The sequence below is a fragment of the Triticum dicoccoides genome, chromosome 3A (assembly GCF_002162155.2).
Source record: "Triticum dicoccoides isolate Atlit2015 ecotype Zavitan chromosome 3A, WEW_v2.0, whole genome shotgun sequence".
Classification (NCBI taxonomy): Eukaryota; Viridiplantae; Streptophyta; class Magnoliopsida; order Poales; family Poaceae; genus Triticum; species Triticum dicoccoides.
Genome location: NC_041384.1, coordinates 720,917,200 through 720,932,606, shown reverse-complemented (window position 1 = coordinate 720,932,606; position 15,407 = coordinate 720,917,200). Strand labels below are relative to the sequence as shown.

General features: G+C 46.4%; 2 protein-coding genes and 1 non-coding gene across 4 annotated transcripts; 2 read left to right on the top strand and 1 right to left on the bottom strand.

Annotated features, from left to right (window-relative positions):
- Positions 1–3,925: 3,925 nt before the first annotated feature.
- TRNAN-GUU lies at positions 3,926–3,997 on the top strand. The gene has a single exon. It is a non-coding gene; the product is annotated as a tRNA-Asn (tRNA).
- Positions 3,998–7,224: 3,227 nt separating this feature from the next.
- LOC119273114 (calmodulin binding protein PICBP-like) lies at positions 7,225–9,207 on the top strand. The gene is made up of 3 exons (XM_037554399.1): positions 7,225–8,339; positions 8,454–8,899; positions 9,019–9,207. The coding sequence occupies exons 1-2, from the start codon at positions 7,454–7,456 to the stop codon at positions 8,888–8,890; spliced, it is 1,323 nt and encodes a 440-aa protein (XP_037410296.1). The 5' UTR covers positions 7,225–7,453; the 3' UTR covers positions 8,891–8,899; positions 9,019–9,207.
- Positions 9,208–10,657: 1,450 nt separating this feature from the next.
- On the bottom strand, positions 10,658–13,594 carry LOC119273470. Of its 2 annotated transcripts, XR_005134870.1 has the most exons (7): positions 13,397–13,594; positions 12,977–13,037; positions 12,660–12,778; positions 12,274–12,554; positions 11,932–12,175; positions 11,214–11,387; positions 10,658–10,971 (listed from the first exon to the last, which is right to left on the bottom strand). XR_005134870.1 is itself a non-coding variant. In XM_037554613.1 (6 exons), the coding sequence occupies exons 2-6, from the start codon at positions 13,017–13,019 to the stop codon at positions 11,959–11,961; spliced, it is 501 nt and encodes a 166-aa protein (XP_037410510.1). In that variant the 5' UTR covers positions 13,020–13,037; positions 13,397–13,594; the 3' UTR covers positions 11,756–11,958. The 2 variants fall into 2 exon arrangements, 1 of the variants encoding a protein (XP_037410510.1); XM_037554613.1 differs by lacking the exons at positions 10,658–10,971; positions 11,214–11,387 and having other exon boundaries at positions 11,756–12,175; positions 12,274–12,379; positions 12,539–12,554.
- Between the last annotated feature and the right edge of the window lie 1,813 nt (positions 13,595–15,407).

Below are 15,407 nucleotides of genomic sequence, written 5' to 3'. Positions count from 1 at the left end.
AGAGAGAGAGAGAGATCTGGCGGGCATTGGTATATGATGATCCCACTGGGCGCTTTGTTTGACTCGAACACTTACTTTTTACTAGCAAATGGTACATGCTTCGCATGTGAGAGTGTACACAATTTGCTAACTGATGATATGCTCCCTGCTCAGCAATTAAGATACATGATTCTTAGTTACTCCGTACTAAAAAAACTCATTCCAAACACAAGAATGGAAGAAAGTTTTACGTACAGGAAGCCGCAACCTTTTTTTTGACATCATACACGAAGCCGCATCCTAATTCCCTAGAACAAGCAGTTACTGGGAAAATTTTGAGAAGAGCCCAATCCTATCGCATTAAGTATCTCTTGCGTCCTGGTTTATTTTCCTAAATAAAGTTACACAGAACCAACACCTCTGTATTACATCAACTTCAACATGTCAAGCCACTGATTTCCTTTCAAGCCATAGAAGATCCGGTACTCTGTAGTAAAAGGTAGCATGGGGCTGCACTGCTCAGGGAGACCATTTGGCAGAGAGGCACAACATCAGGATTGTTCTCGAAGATAGTGGAAAAGGCACCTGGCGACTGTAGACTGCGAATCCAGGCATTCTCAACCGTCAGATCGACATAGTTAACGGCTGTGATTGTATCATATGAGAAGGAGTTTGAAGTTTCAAAACTGGTACACTATATAGGAGTATAGATATGTATAGAGAGAGAGCTAGCGCTAGTAGACAGATCTTCTTTGTCAGTCACTCTCAGTCTAGCCGGGGGTAAACCCCCATTTCCAAAAAAATAGAGTCACTCTCAGCCTTATGATGAGTGGCGAGTGAGTGGCCTGCAGATTTCTTAATTTGCTTTTTTTTTGCGGGGTTTCTTAATTAGTTACTCGCTCTTCCCGGCCAATGAAGCTACGACCTTTCTTTTTGCATGCATAAACAAATCGAGAGCTCAAAATGTGAACTGCCCGTGGAATCTCCATGCACATCACCGGCCCCCAGGATCGCAGAATGAAGCAGCGAGACCGCCGCGCAAGCATGCAAAATGCTGCCACCTCCATTGGGTCCATCATCTTCTCACGCGATGCTCCTCATCCCGTCCGATGCAACAAGGTTCAGATCAGAGAACTACGAGGGAGATGGGCAAAATAGTACACAAGGGCGACAAGAAGGCCCCACTTGCAACCAGGGGCGATTCTACTGGGGGGCTTTAATAGGCTCAAGCCCCCCCTCCAGCACTGTAAAATTTGTTTCTACTACTAGTTTTAAGGCCCAGCCCAACCACTTGCAGGCTCAATCCAACACATATTTGCATGACCCAAACAGCCCAGCCCGTCCTCCATTTTTTTTTAGATTCGCCACTACTTACAACGGCGTTGCGCATGGCCGTTTTGCCCCTCTGTTTTGGACCATGAAGAAGGAAGGAACGCTCGTCTCCATCTCGAAAAAATACAACTCGCCCGAGTTCGAACAGAACCGCCGACCGATGATTGCGCTGGGCCCACATGTCGGCATTGAATTCGGATAGGGACGGCCTAGGAGTCTGGAGCTGGGTGCGTCATCACGTCACGTGTGCCCCGTGATTCTCTGTATATGCATGCTGTGTGCAGGCTCGCCCTCTACATGTACGTTCAGAAAAAAAAATGCGTTGATTCTTCATGCTGAGCAGACAATCTGACTACTGATCTGTTATTAAGCCAACTACAGTACACCGAAGAAACTGAAGAATATTAGTGCGGACAATCCGACTCCGTTCATCTCTATCTCTACTACTAATAAACAATCAAATAAGAACTTTTTTACGTGCACCTCACAAATGTACACGGATTCATTAGCACCGCACGATTAGACCCGGTAAACTTAATCTAATGGTTAGCCTTAACCTAATCTGTTTCGTGGTGTGCACTTTGCAATTTGCAACGACTGACCATACTTCACCGCGGAGGAATGTGAAACTCCACGCCCGCAGCCCCTACGATTACGGAAGGCATGTAGAAACAGGAAACTGATCGCAAACGGATCCCTTCACCCTCAATCACGACGATTCCCTGTCATCACCGCGTCAGACGCCCCCAAGACAACGAGGGCTCCCTCGCCGCACGACAGCACGGTGTCCTTCCTGGACAGCGAACTCGCCGCCGCGGGAGGTGCTCAGGTGATGAGGTGTGGAGAGGCGACCAGAACGAGGAAGGAAAAGGGATGGTGGAAAGAGGGATGGCCACAACAATCTATCATGGATGGATCACTAACCCGCGCCGCGCGCTTCATCGGATCAGCAGAGAGGTTGAGGAGCCATGGGGAACCTCTACGATCCAACGCGAACATAACCAGGAGAAAAGTAAGAATAAATCACCGGAGAAGATGAGAGCGGAGGAGGAGATGGCGGGCGATCCCGAAGAAGAGGAACTGGAAGAAGTTGGGAAGAAGATGGTGGTGCTGCAATGGCTGGATCGTGGACCTGGTGGTGCCCGAGGCGGAGACGAGCCAGTGCGGCGTCCAATTAGAGCACATGATCATTAGGTATGAGTACGACACCTATGCCCCAGCCGGCGGAAGCAGCGGCTAGCGCTACCCCCGCGTCCACCTCTGTGTCGACTCTGCTGCCCTCTCCCTGATCCTCCACTGCTCCAGGCATACCCACGCCGACCAGGGATGGGCCGCCGCCGGCCCGGCCTGGACCACGCCATGCTCCTTGACCTCCAAGGATCTCGGCAATGGGGGCCTGCTTGACCACGCGTGCAACACCATCGCCGCCATGGTGGACAGGAAGTCGCCCGATGAGATCCGTGCCATGTTCGGCATCAGGCCCGCCTGCGGCTCTGCTACTCGACCGGACCCAAAGGTAGAGAAAGCGCTGCTAGCTCTCCACTTCGTCCGCTACCACGGCGATGGCGTCTCCGCGTACGACCCCAAGCTCCGTCGGTTCGTGGCCACCCGTTACTGTCACAACTCACACCGGCATCACAAGATAAACAGTGCAAGTCCTCCCCACACAAACTAAATAGGGAGGAGAACAAGTAGGCGACGTGACGGCGGTGATTGTGACTGCAACGGCGTCGCAGGTGAGTCCCGCCAACCCCTGAATCCTTCTTCCTCTCTTCCCCTTCTCCATGCCGAACACCTGTACACCCGCCTGCAGTAACTCCTCTATTCTTCGCATGTTCAGTTGCTCCTTTACTCACGACTCTTTCTTTGTGTTTTTCATTGTATGTCTACTAAGTACAGTAGGTGTACTGAGTACTGTTCTATCCTTTTACTGTTTTCTTCAGCCATCTTTTGTTCTATATACTTCGTTAGTAAATGCCCTAATATTTCTTGTCTAGCCAGCATGTATTTCGTACTACAGTGAGTTGATGTGAAATCCTGCAATATTTTGTAATGATCATCTAATTAATTTTGAGTGGCATTTACTTGCAGGTTTTTTAAAGGAACTTTTGGCAAGAAATACACAACCGTGTCATTCCGTGCTGGACCTCTGTTATTGGCAAGAAATACACTAATGTGTAGCTCACTGCTGAGGTAACATCAAATTCATCTAATACTTGTTCTCGCATGTAGAAGTAAAATGCTCTTTCAGAATTAAGTTATTAGTGTCAGTTGATATTCTTCAGTTTAACAAACTATAATTGATTGCTCTTTATGCTAATCTACAGAAGTTTAGAACCATATGTATTCTGAACATTGGCAAGTCCGCTTACATAAATTCTTCTATTTTTCCATTGCAATGAGAGAAAAAAAAATTGGACGTTTTCTAGGATCTGAAGGAACCGCTTTGCACCATCACCGTCCTTAAATAGAGTGTTTTCTACGGTCGCTCCATGAATAGCGCATAGCAGAGCCGCACCTAATACTCCGACAACTCCCATCATATGAAATTAGGATTTTCGGTCTGCGGTTGGTTGGGCCAAAGAACGAGAGTCAGCTTCCTTAAGTCCGTTCTTCCTCAGTAGCTCAGTGGTAGAGCGGTCGGCTGTTAACTGACTGGTCGTAGGTTCGAATCCTACTTGGGGAGATTTGATTCATTCAGAATTCGAATTGATAGTTATAGCTTTTCTGACTAGCATATACATGCAGTGCCAATGGAGAACTTGGACCAATTGATAATATACCCATCTTGGGCACTATACATCTATTTCATATCAATGTTTGCTACTGACGTTGTGATAGTTAATGTTTCATACTCCACATTTTTTTCTTCTTCAGACAAATCGAAACCATCTATCATATTATTCACCTTCTTGCAAATTTCAGTTATTTCTTTTTTAGAAAAGCTACTTTCTGTCTTTGAGTGCCGGTAAATCTAATTGAATTTTTTAAATCCACTTACGTCTTTCTAACACCGCAGATGTTTTTTTAAGCTATCCGGTATATGACATTTCTTGGCAGTTCATATTTCAAACTCCAGTTTTTAACTTCATATTGAATCAATTATTGTAAGTCAAAGCTAAAAGTGTGTATTGATATATTTGATTCCCAAATTAGGTTTCTCACCGCCGTAAGCTCATAATCTATGCACGTGAATTCTCATATAGGGTTCTAATGTTTGTCAAGACGTGCGTTGCACGTGCACACTTACTAGTTTATTAATAAACTAACCACATCAAAACAGAGTGTACCACGCAAAAAAAAACAGAGTGACCATCACGTACTGAGGATCTTTTGCCTCTCGACTTTAACCCTCTCAATATGGAATAAAACTCTTTTTCCCCCGCAAAGAAAAACCCACATCAAAGAAACGGAAAAGAGAAAATGGACGCTACAGATCCACGTGAAAAACTAAAAGTACAAGGTTAGTGTTCGAAAACATCTTTTGCATCTCAATGTTGTTCCACCATGACTTGGAGTAAACAAAAATAGTTCAAAAAACCATACATGCATAAGTTGAAGTAATCTCAAAGGTTTTGGAGACCCAAATGAACCGTCCATCCAATGGGTGCCAACATAAGACTGACAAACACATTGCGGCCAGGCAGGGGGCGAATCCGCCTCCAATACTTTAAAATAAATTTTACTATTGGTTGAGATGCAATGATGTTTAATGTAAATTTTGAATGGTGGCACCCCGGATTCTAGGTCTGCCACTGCGGCCTGAGACATGCTCCGTGTACGACAAGTTGTCAAACTACGGGTTTGCAGATAAACCATTGGCAAAGAAGGTTGCGGGCATAAAAGATAAAAAGATCAAGAACCTCCAAACAAACACGCCTGTTCATTGTTGTCACCATTTCGCATATAGGCTCGAGGTTTGGCATCATGTGCATTTCTTCAGGTCCACCACGACACAAGCATTATCTATTTGTCTCCAACCAACATTATGTTTTCGTGCACGTCTGCATTATGCCGGACAACGTTTCTAGAAAAGGCGACAGCCGCACCTTTTCCTCATCGAAAAATAAATTATAGTAACGGCGTCAACTTTACATATTTTTATCTTGTGGTTTATCACGACCCATCGTTTCGCTTTACGTCTATGAGCTATAACTCGGGAGAATGTTCGGAACTGTAATTAACCGTAAACATTACAACCATTAATCAGCCTTACAATAACGATTGCGCTACATAAGCAATGTCATTGATGGAAGATTTGATGCGCAAATCCTCCACTTCAAAAAGTTGTACCCCAAAATATATATTGAGAAAGAGAGGGTCAGCATATCTGCACTGAGTGCTGACTATTGATTTGTCATTAAGCCAACTACAGTACATCAAAGAAACTGAAAAAAAATGGACGGTTAAGATCCGCGCAGAAAAACTAAAATGCTGCTCCATCATGACTTGGGTAAAAATTTAGTGCGGACAATCTGACTCTATTCATTTATTAATAAACTAACCACATCAAAACAGAGTGTACGCAAAAAAAGAACAGAGTGACCATCACATACTGAGGATCTTTTGCCTCTCGACTATAACTCTCTTAATATGGAATAAAACTCCTTTTCCCCCGCAAAGAAAAACCCACATCAAAGAAACGGAAAAGAGAAAATGAACGCTAAAGATCCACATGAAAAACTAGAAGTACAAGGTTAGTATTTGAAAACATCTTTTGCATCTCAATGTTGTTCCACCATGACTTGGAGTAAAAAAAATAGTTCAAAAAACCATACATGCACAAGTTGAAGTAATCTCAAAGGTTTTGGAGAGTCAAATGAACCGTCCATCCAATGGGTGTGAATGGGTGCCAACATAAGACTGACAGACACATTGCGGCCAGGCAGGGGGCGAATCCGCCTCCAATACTTTAAAATAAATTTTACTATTAGTTGAGATGCAATGATGTTTACTGTAAATTTTGAATGGTGGCACCCCGGATTCTAGGTCTGCCACTGCGGCCTGAGACATGCTCCTTGCACGACAAGTTGTCAAACTACTGGTTTGCAGATAAACCATGGGCAAAGAAGGTTACGGGCATAAAAGATAAAAAGATCAGGAACCTCCAAACAAACACGCCTGATCATTGTTGTCACCATTTTGCAGATAGACTCGAGCAGGGTTTGGCATCTTGTGCATTTCTTCAGGTCCACCACGACACAAGCATTATCTACTTGTCTCCAACCAACATTATGTTTTCGTGGACGTCTGCATTATGCCGGACGACGTTTGTAGAAAAGTTGACCGCCACACCTTTTCCTCATCGAAAAATAAATTCTAGTAACGGCGTCAACTTTACATATTTTTATCTCGTGGTTTATCACGACCCGTCGTTTCGCTTTACGTCTATGAGCTATAACTCCGGAGAATGTTCGGAACTGTAATTAACCGTAAACATTATTACAACCATTAATCAGCCTTACAATAACAATTTTTGCTACTTGAGCAATGTCATTGATGGAAGATTTGATGTCCAAATCCTAAACTTCAATGAGTTGTACCCCCAACATGTATGTTGAGAAAAGAGAGGAGGATATCTGACATATGACACTGATTTTTTTTTCATATATACTTTTTTTGCTTTGATGAAACATAAGAGGTCGTCTCCAAAACCCACCATGCTTATCCTACTAACCCCGGAAAAGTGAAACCTCAGTTACCATAAAAACCTCAACAAAGCCCCAGAGAGTAGCAGCAGCAAGAAACAGGTCTGCCACGAAACAAAACCCCCTGAATCCAAGAGCAGCGGGCGTGGCGTGTGCGTGGGTCAGCACAGCACAGCACACAGGACCCACGCCCACAGAGGATATACACCAGCAGCACCAGTACGCGAGCGAGCCGGGCATTCAAAATCTCGCCACCTCGCCCCACCCCCCAACCCCAAGAACCCAAACGCATCGATCCACGCCGGCCGCCTCCCCACCTGCGAGCCCGTCCGACGGAACCGAATCCAGCCCATCGCCATCTTGCCCTCTCGCCGCAATCAAAACCTTCCTTTCCTTCCTTGCCTGCCTCTCTGCCGCCAGGATCATCACAGCCCCGAACCAACCCCAATCTCCACCTTTCTTTCCTTTCTTGGCCGCCGCCGCCGCCGCCCGCCATGGTGCACTGCAAGCAGCCGCGCACGAGGCCCCAAGACGCCGTCGGTGTCCCCGGGGCCGCCGGTCGCGCGCGCGCCGGGGGCGGGGGCCAGGCCGTGGCGGCGGACCCCGGCTACATGCGGCCGACCAGCAGCTCCGGCGCCAGGGCCGGCCAGGAGGTTGCGTCTGCGGCTGCGGTGGCCTCCGCACCCGCCGCGCAGCCGGTGGGGACCAAGGCGGCGGGGCTCGGCTTGGCCACGCCGCGCGCGGCCAGGCCGACGTGCGCCTCCGCCCAGAAGAGCGCCCGCGGCGGCGACGGAGGCGGGGGCTGCGAGGGGCACCGCGCGTGCCGGTACGCCTACTGCTCCTTCAAGGGCCACGCGGCCGCGGCGCCGCCGCTGGGGGCCTTCTTGGCGGCGCGGAGGGGCCTGATCAAGACGGAGCAGAGCATGAAGCACAGGGGCGTCTCCGCCTTCCGCGACCCCAAGACCAATCCCACCAGCAATGCTGTCGCCGGCAAAGGGGCCGGGCTCTTCGTCCAGGTGGCGTGTCCCGGCGCCGGCGCCCGCCCCAAGACGGCGAGCTCGGGGTCCTGCTGCAGCGGCCTCTCCGCCGAGGAGGTGGAGTCTCCCTACGTCAACTTCGGCCGCCGGAGTCTCCGGGGTGGGAAGACGGACAGGTGGGGCGCCTCGGTGGACGGCTCCTGCGGGTCCAGCGACGTCATCTCCGATGGCTTCGCCGACCTGCCGGGGACGACGAGTTCTCCCAGAGGCAAAGGGGACATTGGTCAGGAGGGGAAGGCTTCTTGGGTCCATCAAGAAGAAGCAGAGGAGGACTCTGTTGACTGCAGGTCTGATATCTCGGAGGAGCTGGGCGCTAGATACGAATGCAACAACATGTCTAAAGGTGAAATTTCTCTTCCTGAAATCGCTTGTTTCTTTCCAGTTTCAGTTTCCACCACATTGAATGAATTCCAGAAAACAACTGCTGATCGACGGCGAACAATGCCCAATTCTGCAGATTGCGGCGGTGGTGGTGGCTCTTCAGTGGAATCCTCAATGGATGACATATCCAGTGCATTTGGTGGGATGAATTTCCAAGATGTAGGTGCTGATGCCGCGGCAACCAGCCAGGGAAACAAGCTGACCATGTCCAGGAGAAGGACACCTAGAGGCGGGGAACGAATCCGGGCATTCAACCCCAGGGCCCCGAACTTTCTTCCGGTGGTGCCTGATCCAGATGCTGAAAAGGTTGATCTCAGGCATCAGATGGCTGATGATCGGAAGAATGCCGAGGAATGGATGGTTGATTATGCACTTCGGAGGACAGTGAACAAGTTGGCCCGTGCTCAGAAGAGGAAGGTGGAGATGCTTGTCCAGGCCTTTGAAACTGTTCTGCCACCAGTCCTGGGGGAGAAAAAGCCCGACGACAAGAAAAGCTTTGCCTGCCACTTATAGATTTTAGAGGTAAGAACAGCTAGGGGTAAAAATAATTTCAAGTAGTAGAATTCATTCATTCATGTGGCCCAAATTGTATGTATGCTGAAGATTTCACTCATGATGTGGTGTCGAATCTTTACTTGCAGTTTGAGGTTCAACCTGGAGCAGATGATGGTAACTGGGGTTCTAATTTGGTGGTCACTGCAATATTTGTGCCAGAGACCTGCTCAGCAGGATAGATAGCTGCTCACCAGCACCTGAGATCTTGTGCTCATAGCGCAGTTGTACTCGAGAGCCGCTAGCGGTCTCGCTCACTGAGTCAGCTGGTTAGTGTAGTGGCGTAGTGCATGTGTACATAGGTCTGTTGTGCTCATGCTGATATTTTAGTGATGAGAAAATGAGACTTGCAAACTGGCAAGAATATTCAGATGTATTCCTTGCTTGGACAAAGATCAATAAAACTCTTATTGACAGCAGTTTAAGGGGAGCGTGTCTTGGCAATCATGTGATCTTTTCGTGTTTGTTTGCATTCTCTGTGATAATAGTCAGCAAAAGGGAAGTTCCAGTTTTTTTGTCCATCTTATGGATGTGAATGTTTCCATATGCTGCCTATTTGCAATGTGTTAAGTAGTAACTCTAGAAACACAATAAGCAATTAAAACACCTAGTAACTGATGATTGCTGAGACTCTACTTGTGTTATCAATGCAACCGACTGTTGGTTGCAGGTCTAATGTGGTGCCTAACCGAGACAGTAGAACAGATGGTTCAGACCTGCTGGGGTGTACAATGCAGAACAGGCGTGATCGAATGCCATGTCAGGTAACAGGAGACAGCAGAAGAATTTTCAAATATTCGACGATTTGGTCCAGAGTTTTCTGGTGGGCACCAAAAAAATCATGTCCTGGCAAACAAATAAACAAGATTTAGCACGCCTGGCACTTCATTCATCTCAGGTGCAACGAAAACATAGTCCCAGATAAATGGCACTGAATAGAAACAGCAAGAAACGCTCCGAACAGATATGACAATAAATGGCACTGAACAGAAACAACAAGAAACGCTCCAAACGGATACGAGAAGAAGACAGATGGATCAAGCATGAATCACCATGAATAGATGGCATTAACACTGGAAACAACAGTCACAAGCCACAACGGGTAGAAGGTTTGATGCTCTCACCCACCTGAAGGATGGATGTTCATGCTAAGCTTGATATGCTCCAATCAGACCAACGGGCTGTAACTGAAACAGAAGCAGACAATTTACTGCCATGGTGCAGAATGTTTCAAAACTTGTGACTAGCAAAAGCAGAATATCTAATGTTATCTTCACTGAGTACAGCAACGAAACTAACTGTTGGTCGCTGGTCTACTTTGGTGCCAAACTGAGACAGTAAAACAGATGGTGCAAACCTGCTGGGCTAACGGACTAACTGAATGCCATATCAGGTAACAAGAGATGGCGGAAGAATCTCCGAATGTTCGACCATTTCGTCCAGGGATTTCTGGTGCTGCGTACCAAACCATTTCAAATTATGTCCCCTGCAATGCCATGACTGTAAGATGCAGCCTTGAACAGTGCAGACAGACAAAAAGAGTTTGCATGCAGGCCTGGTACTTCATTCAACTCATGAGCAACCAAGAAAATAGTCCCACATGAAACCAAATAAATGGCACTGAATAGAAACAACAAGAAACACTCCAAACGGATATGTGAAGAAGGCAGATGGATCGAGCATGAATCACCATGAATATAACACTCGAAACCAACAGTCACAAGTCACAACGGATACACGGTTTGATGCTCTCACCAACCTGAGGCATGCATCACCATGAATAGATGGCATTAACACTCAAAACCAACAGCTTGATGTTCCAATCACACCAACCCCTGTAACAGAAATAGAAGCAGACAATTTACTGACATGGTGTGCAGTCCAATAACTACCATGGACCATCAAAGGGCATATCAGCATGCAGTTAACATCCCATTAACAGCAGTAGGTCATAGCAACTCTGAGGAGTGGATCAGGCCCTTCGGTTGAGCAGATTTGAGTACATCTGCTGAAGCCAGCCAATGCAAACTAGCATTTTTTGTCTGCACAGAACATGAAAAGGGAAAAAGTTGATAAATGCTCGCTAGATATGATAAACAATGAGACGAGAGGTTTCATCAAATATGCAGTGTGCCATTTTCAACAAATATACCTCTACAATACTTAGCATAATTGTCAGTATAACGAAATGCCAGAAATTATCAGAACCTATACAGAAAATGCTAGTTTGCTTTACAATCACACCAACCCCTGTAACAGAAATAGAAGCAGACAATTTACTGACATGGTGTGCAGTCCAATAACTACCATGGACCATCAAAGGACATATCAGCATGCAGTTAACATCCCATTAACAGAAGCAGGTCATAGCAACTCTGAGGAGTGGATCAGGCCCTTCGGTTGAGTAGATTTGAGTGCATTTTGCTGAAGCCAGCTGATGAAAACTAGCATTTTCTGCCTGCACAGAACATGAAAAAGAAAAAAAAAGTTGATAAATGCTTGTTAGATATGAAAAACAATGAGATGAGAGGTTTCATCAAATATGCAGTATGCCGTTTTCAACAAATATACTACTACAATACTTAGCTTTATTGTCAGTATTACGAAATGCCAGAAATTTTCAGAACCTATAACTATCAAAAGTACAATAACTAGTGATATCTGCACTGAGTGCTGAGTGTAACAATTATTCATACTTTCCCAAGAATATAAATCAATGAAGAATACCAATACACTTCATTAGCAATTGCAAATGCCAAAGGGTCAAGTAGACCAGAGCAACGGTTGGGAAAGGAAGAACAGAAAGATGCAATACTCACAAAGAAATATATTACTATGGTCGTTCATAATCCGAATTTACAGGAGTTTCATAGCGAAGAAGGGGTGACATGATAAAGAAATCTTAGTATCACAGGGTTTACAACTGCATCCTTCAGAAGAACTCAGTCTAAGTGATTCTACCAGACTTCAAAATCAGTGGTGCTTGCAATTTCACTTTCGACCTTGCTTACGGAGCTCGTTTCAACTCTTCAGGAACTTGAACATCTGGGCAGATCATTTGGAATAGTTTGAAGCCTGCTTTCCACTAGCGGAGCATTGTCCTGAATAATACTCTCATGAAACATCCGCAGTGCAGCCTCTGGTGAAATTTCTTGCACAGAGTTGCGCAAATCTTCAACTTTTCCTCTACACTGGGCGTCTAGCAGCAACTTTTCTTTTAGGCTGCCTGGAAGACTAGCCAATGCACTGCTTTTTTTAAGGGCAACAAAAAATAAATAAGAACAGTATATAAGAGGAAGTCTATACAGAAAACTGTAGTTGGCATGACCAGAAATCCACTTCACCTAGTAATACCCCGAACGAGACCCCACTTGTATCCTTCAGGCGCAGATTGCCTATGCCCAAGATTGAAGCCCTCTTGGGCAGCGTCCTTCCGCCCTTCGGTTATGCCTTCCCTGAGCAATGCTACGCACACGATCTTTTTCAGCCGACATGTGCACGACAACTCATCCTCACCACTGGATTAGGCCCGTTCTTTAATATCTATGGGTTGGAGCTGCTTCGTCCGGGAATCGTTCGGTGTTCTGTCGTCCGCGTAGCTATTTCGGCCTTCCCTATAGCCCATCTGCAGAGAAACCAAAAGAGCCTTACCGTCAAACTTCTTTGGTATCAACGCAAACTCATGATTCATGATTAATCAACAACCATGGAAGTCAAAATAGTTATATACATTATGAAGCCGGTCCTGCAAGTGGGCCCATTCTGTGTGTAAGCTGGAACCATGTCCTGGAGAATCTGAAGCATCACACCAGGAGGAGTCATCGTCCGCAGCGGCATCTTCACCATTGCCTGAATCGAAATTGGTGGGGAAAAGACTAGCTGTGATGACATGGAGTGCTAGTAATTTTGAAGTTAAAACAGAACCTACATTGTTTCATTAAGCAGAAACTGTATCTAAGTAACATATACATACATGGCAACAAAAGACAGACGGCGGAAGGTTGCAAAATCTAGTGATACTACATCAGAACAAGGCTACGGCAGTACCATGCCAATAGGTTCCTTCCTGCCTCGATGGTGGTGCCTCCATCGAGAAACCAATCTACACCTGAAACAAACATGGAGCACCAAGGAGAATGGTGTCAGTTGACAGGCATCAACTTGATTTTCTGTTTAGTTCGTTGGCCTCGTGTCATATCATACACTCTTATTTTGATCTGTCAATTGCTAATTTTTCCTACCTCTATCATCTATCGAAGAGAGTAAATTCTAAATTTGCATTCAAAAGTATGCAAAATCTCGACGATATCTGGAAGACAGCATGAGCATCACAGCTCACACCAAACCTTCCCCTCCGCCCCCATCCATCCCGAAGCCTAGAGCCAGGCTTGCTGAAGTTGCACAGCTCGTGCAGAGGGATCAGCAAGCAAGAGGAAGACGGGAGTCCGGGAGAGGACGGAGCCTTACCTGGCGGCCGGCGGATTCAGTGCTCAACCGGGACGGCGGGGCCGGGGGTGGAGGGGGCGCGTGGGCTGTACGGGGAAGGCGGCGACGGAGATCCGCGGGAAGGACGACGTCAGGCGGGGGGCTGGCCGGCGTGGAGCTACACGAGGAGGCGGCGGCGGCGACGGCCGACGGGACAGAAGGAGAGGGGAAGGCTGCTGTTTTTTTCCACTTCCTTCTTTTTTTCGTACTAGCTTCGAAAGATAGACCAACAGAGACACGAATCGGATGTTTATTTGTCATGGATACGGATTTTGTACTCTCTCGTTCTATACTTCTGTCTAAACTTTTTTTTAGAATAAAAATATGCCTAACGTTTATCATTATTTTGTAAATAAAATATGGGTTATATGCCACAAAAATGTATGCCATCTAATGCACATTTTAAACAATTTGCTAATAATATATTTTTGGTAACATATAATCCATATTTTATTGACCAAAATTATAAGTATAAATTTTGAAAAAACGACCTTGCATAAAACAGAAGAAATATAATCCTTTTTCCGTTTAGTATTTTGTACTTCCTCCGACCGGAAATACTTGTCGGAGAAATGGATGTATCTAGATTCTTTTAGTGCTAAATACATCCATTTTTATCCATTTCTTCGACAAGTATTTTCGGATAAAGGGGATACAACTTTGACACAGTGTGCCTAGGAACTCTGCAAAAAAAAAAACCGCATCTATGTTTTATTTTAGACTAACCACACGTTTGATTTATCGAGATGTTACACGTCAGCCGATGGATCTTTTAAAGATCCACCGTCTCACGAGCCATGCTCATCGTATTTTTATCATTGCAACAAGATCTTTGTTGCCCCTCGAAAAAACCCTTACTGTAAAAAAAAGCATCAAGGCTGCACATATGACTTTTTTTGCAACGAGAACCTTGTTGCAACTGCAAGTGGGTATTGCAAAACATTGTTTTGTGAGGCAGCACAAAGGAATTTTTTTCCAACAAGAACCTTGTTGCAACTGCAACAGAAACCTTATTTCAAGAGCATCCCCGACTCGCGGTGGTGTCCATCCGCCGTCGAAACAAGACCTATGTTGCAATTGCAACATGACATTTGTTGCAAAAAGCATCTCCCCTAGTGGATCTAAGATCTGGAGGTCGCCACTATCGGGAACCTACATCGTTGTCGTTGCCACCAACCGCAAGCCCATCCAACATGAGGTCCCGTCCCGAGCGACGCCAACCTCCGCTGCCTGTCGCGTTGGCTGGCGACCTTGCCGGAGCAACAACCTTGTACATTGCCGTCTCTTGGGGCATCGGTGCCTAGGACCCGCAACACCACCAGTCAGGCACCCTTATCGACCTTACTACACTCCCGCCTTGGAGGTAGAGGAGGAGATGTGTAACGGCAGCGCGAGAGATCACATGAGAGACTGGGATAGACAACATGCCATGGAGATTGAGGATGCGAAGTTTAACGAGAGCTTAAGGACTGGGTTGTTTTAGAGGAATCCAGAGGGCACTTCTACACCGTGCGATCAAATTAGATCAGATGGTAGCAAAACCGGTTGGCGCTGCCGTGGTTTTGAGATGGTTGAGCCTAATCATTTCCCTTTATTTATTGACGAGGCGGTTGCGGCTTTTTGAAGATGGAATAAGGTCCTTCCGGCCAAGCCCCCATCCCGGTGATGTTTCAAGCATCATCAGAAGGCGTGCGGAGGTTTATCTCCGACGGATCTCGTGGGATCTGTTCGACATTTATTTCTGATGGATCCGACTGGATCTAGTCTACAGGTTGGATGCTTCCAATTTACGCTTCTCTTCCTCGGCTTTGTTGCTGTTTTGGTGTGTTGGTCCTATGAGGCCTTAGCACGATGATTTTCCCGACTGACTACTACAACAATGTTTGCCCGGCTTCAACTAAGGAGGGGTGATGACGGCGGCACGCCTTCGGCTCACTCGAGTGCCCATAGTCGTTGCTAGGTAGTCTACGGACATGGATATAAATTTTATTTC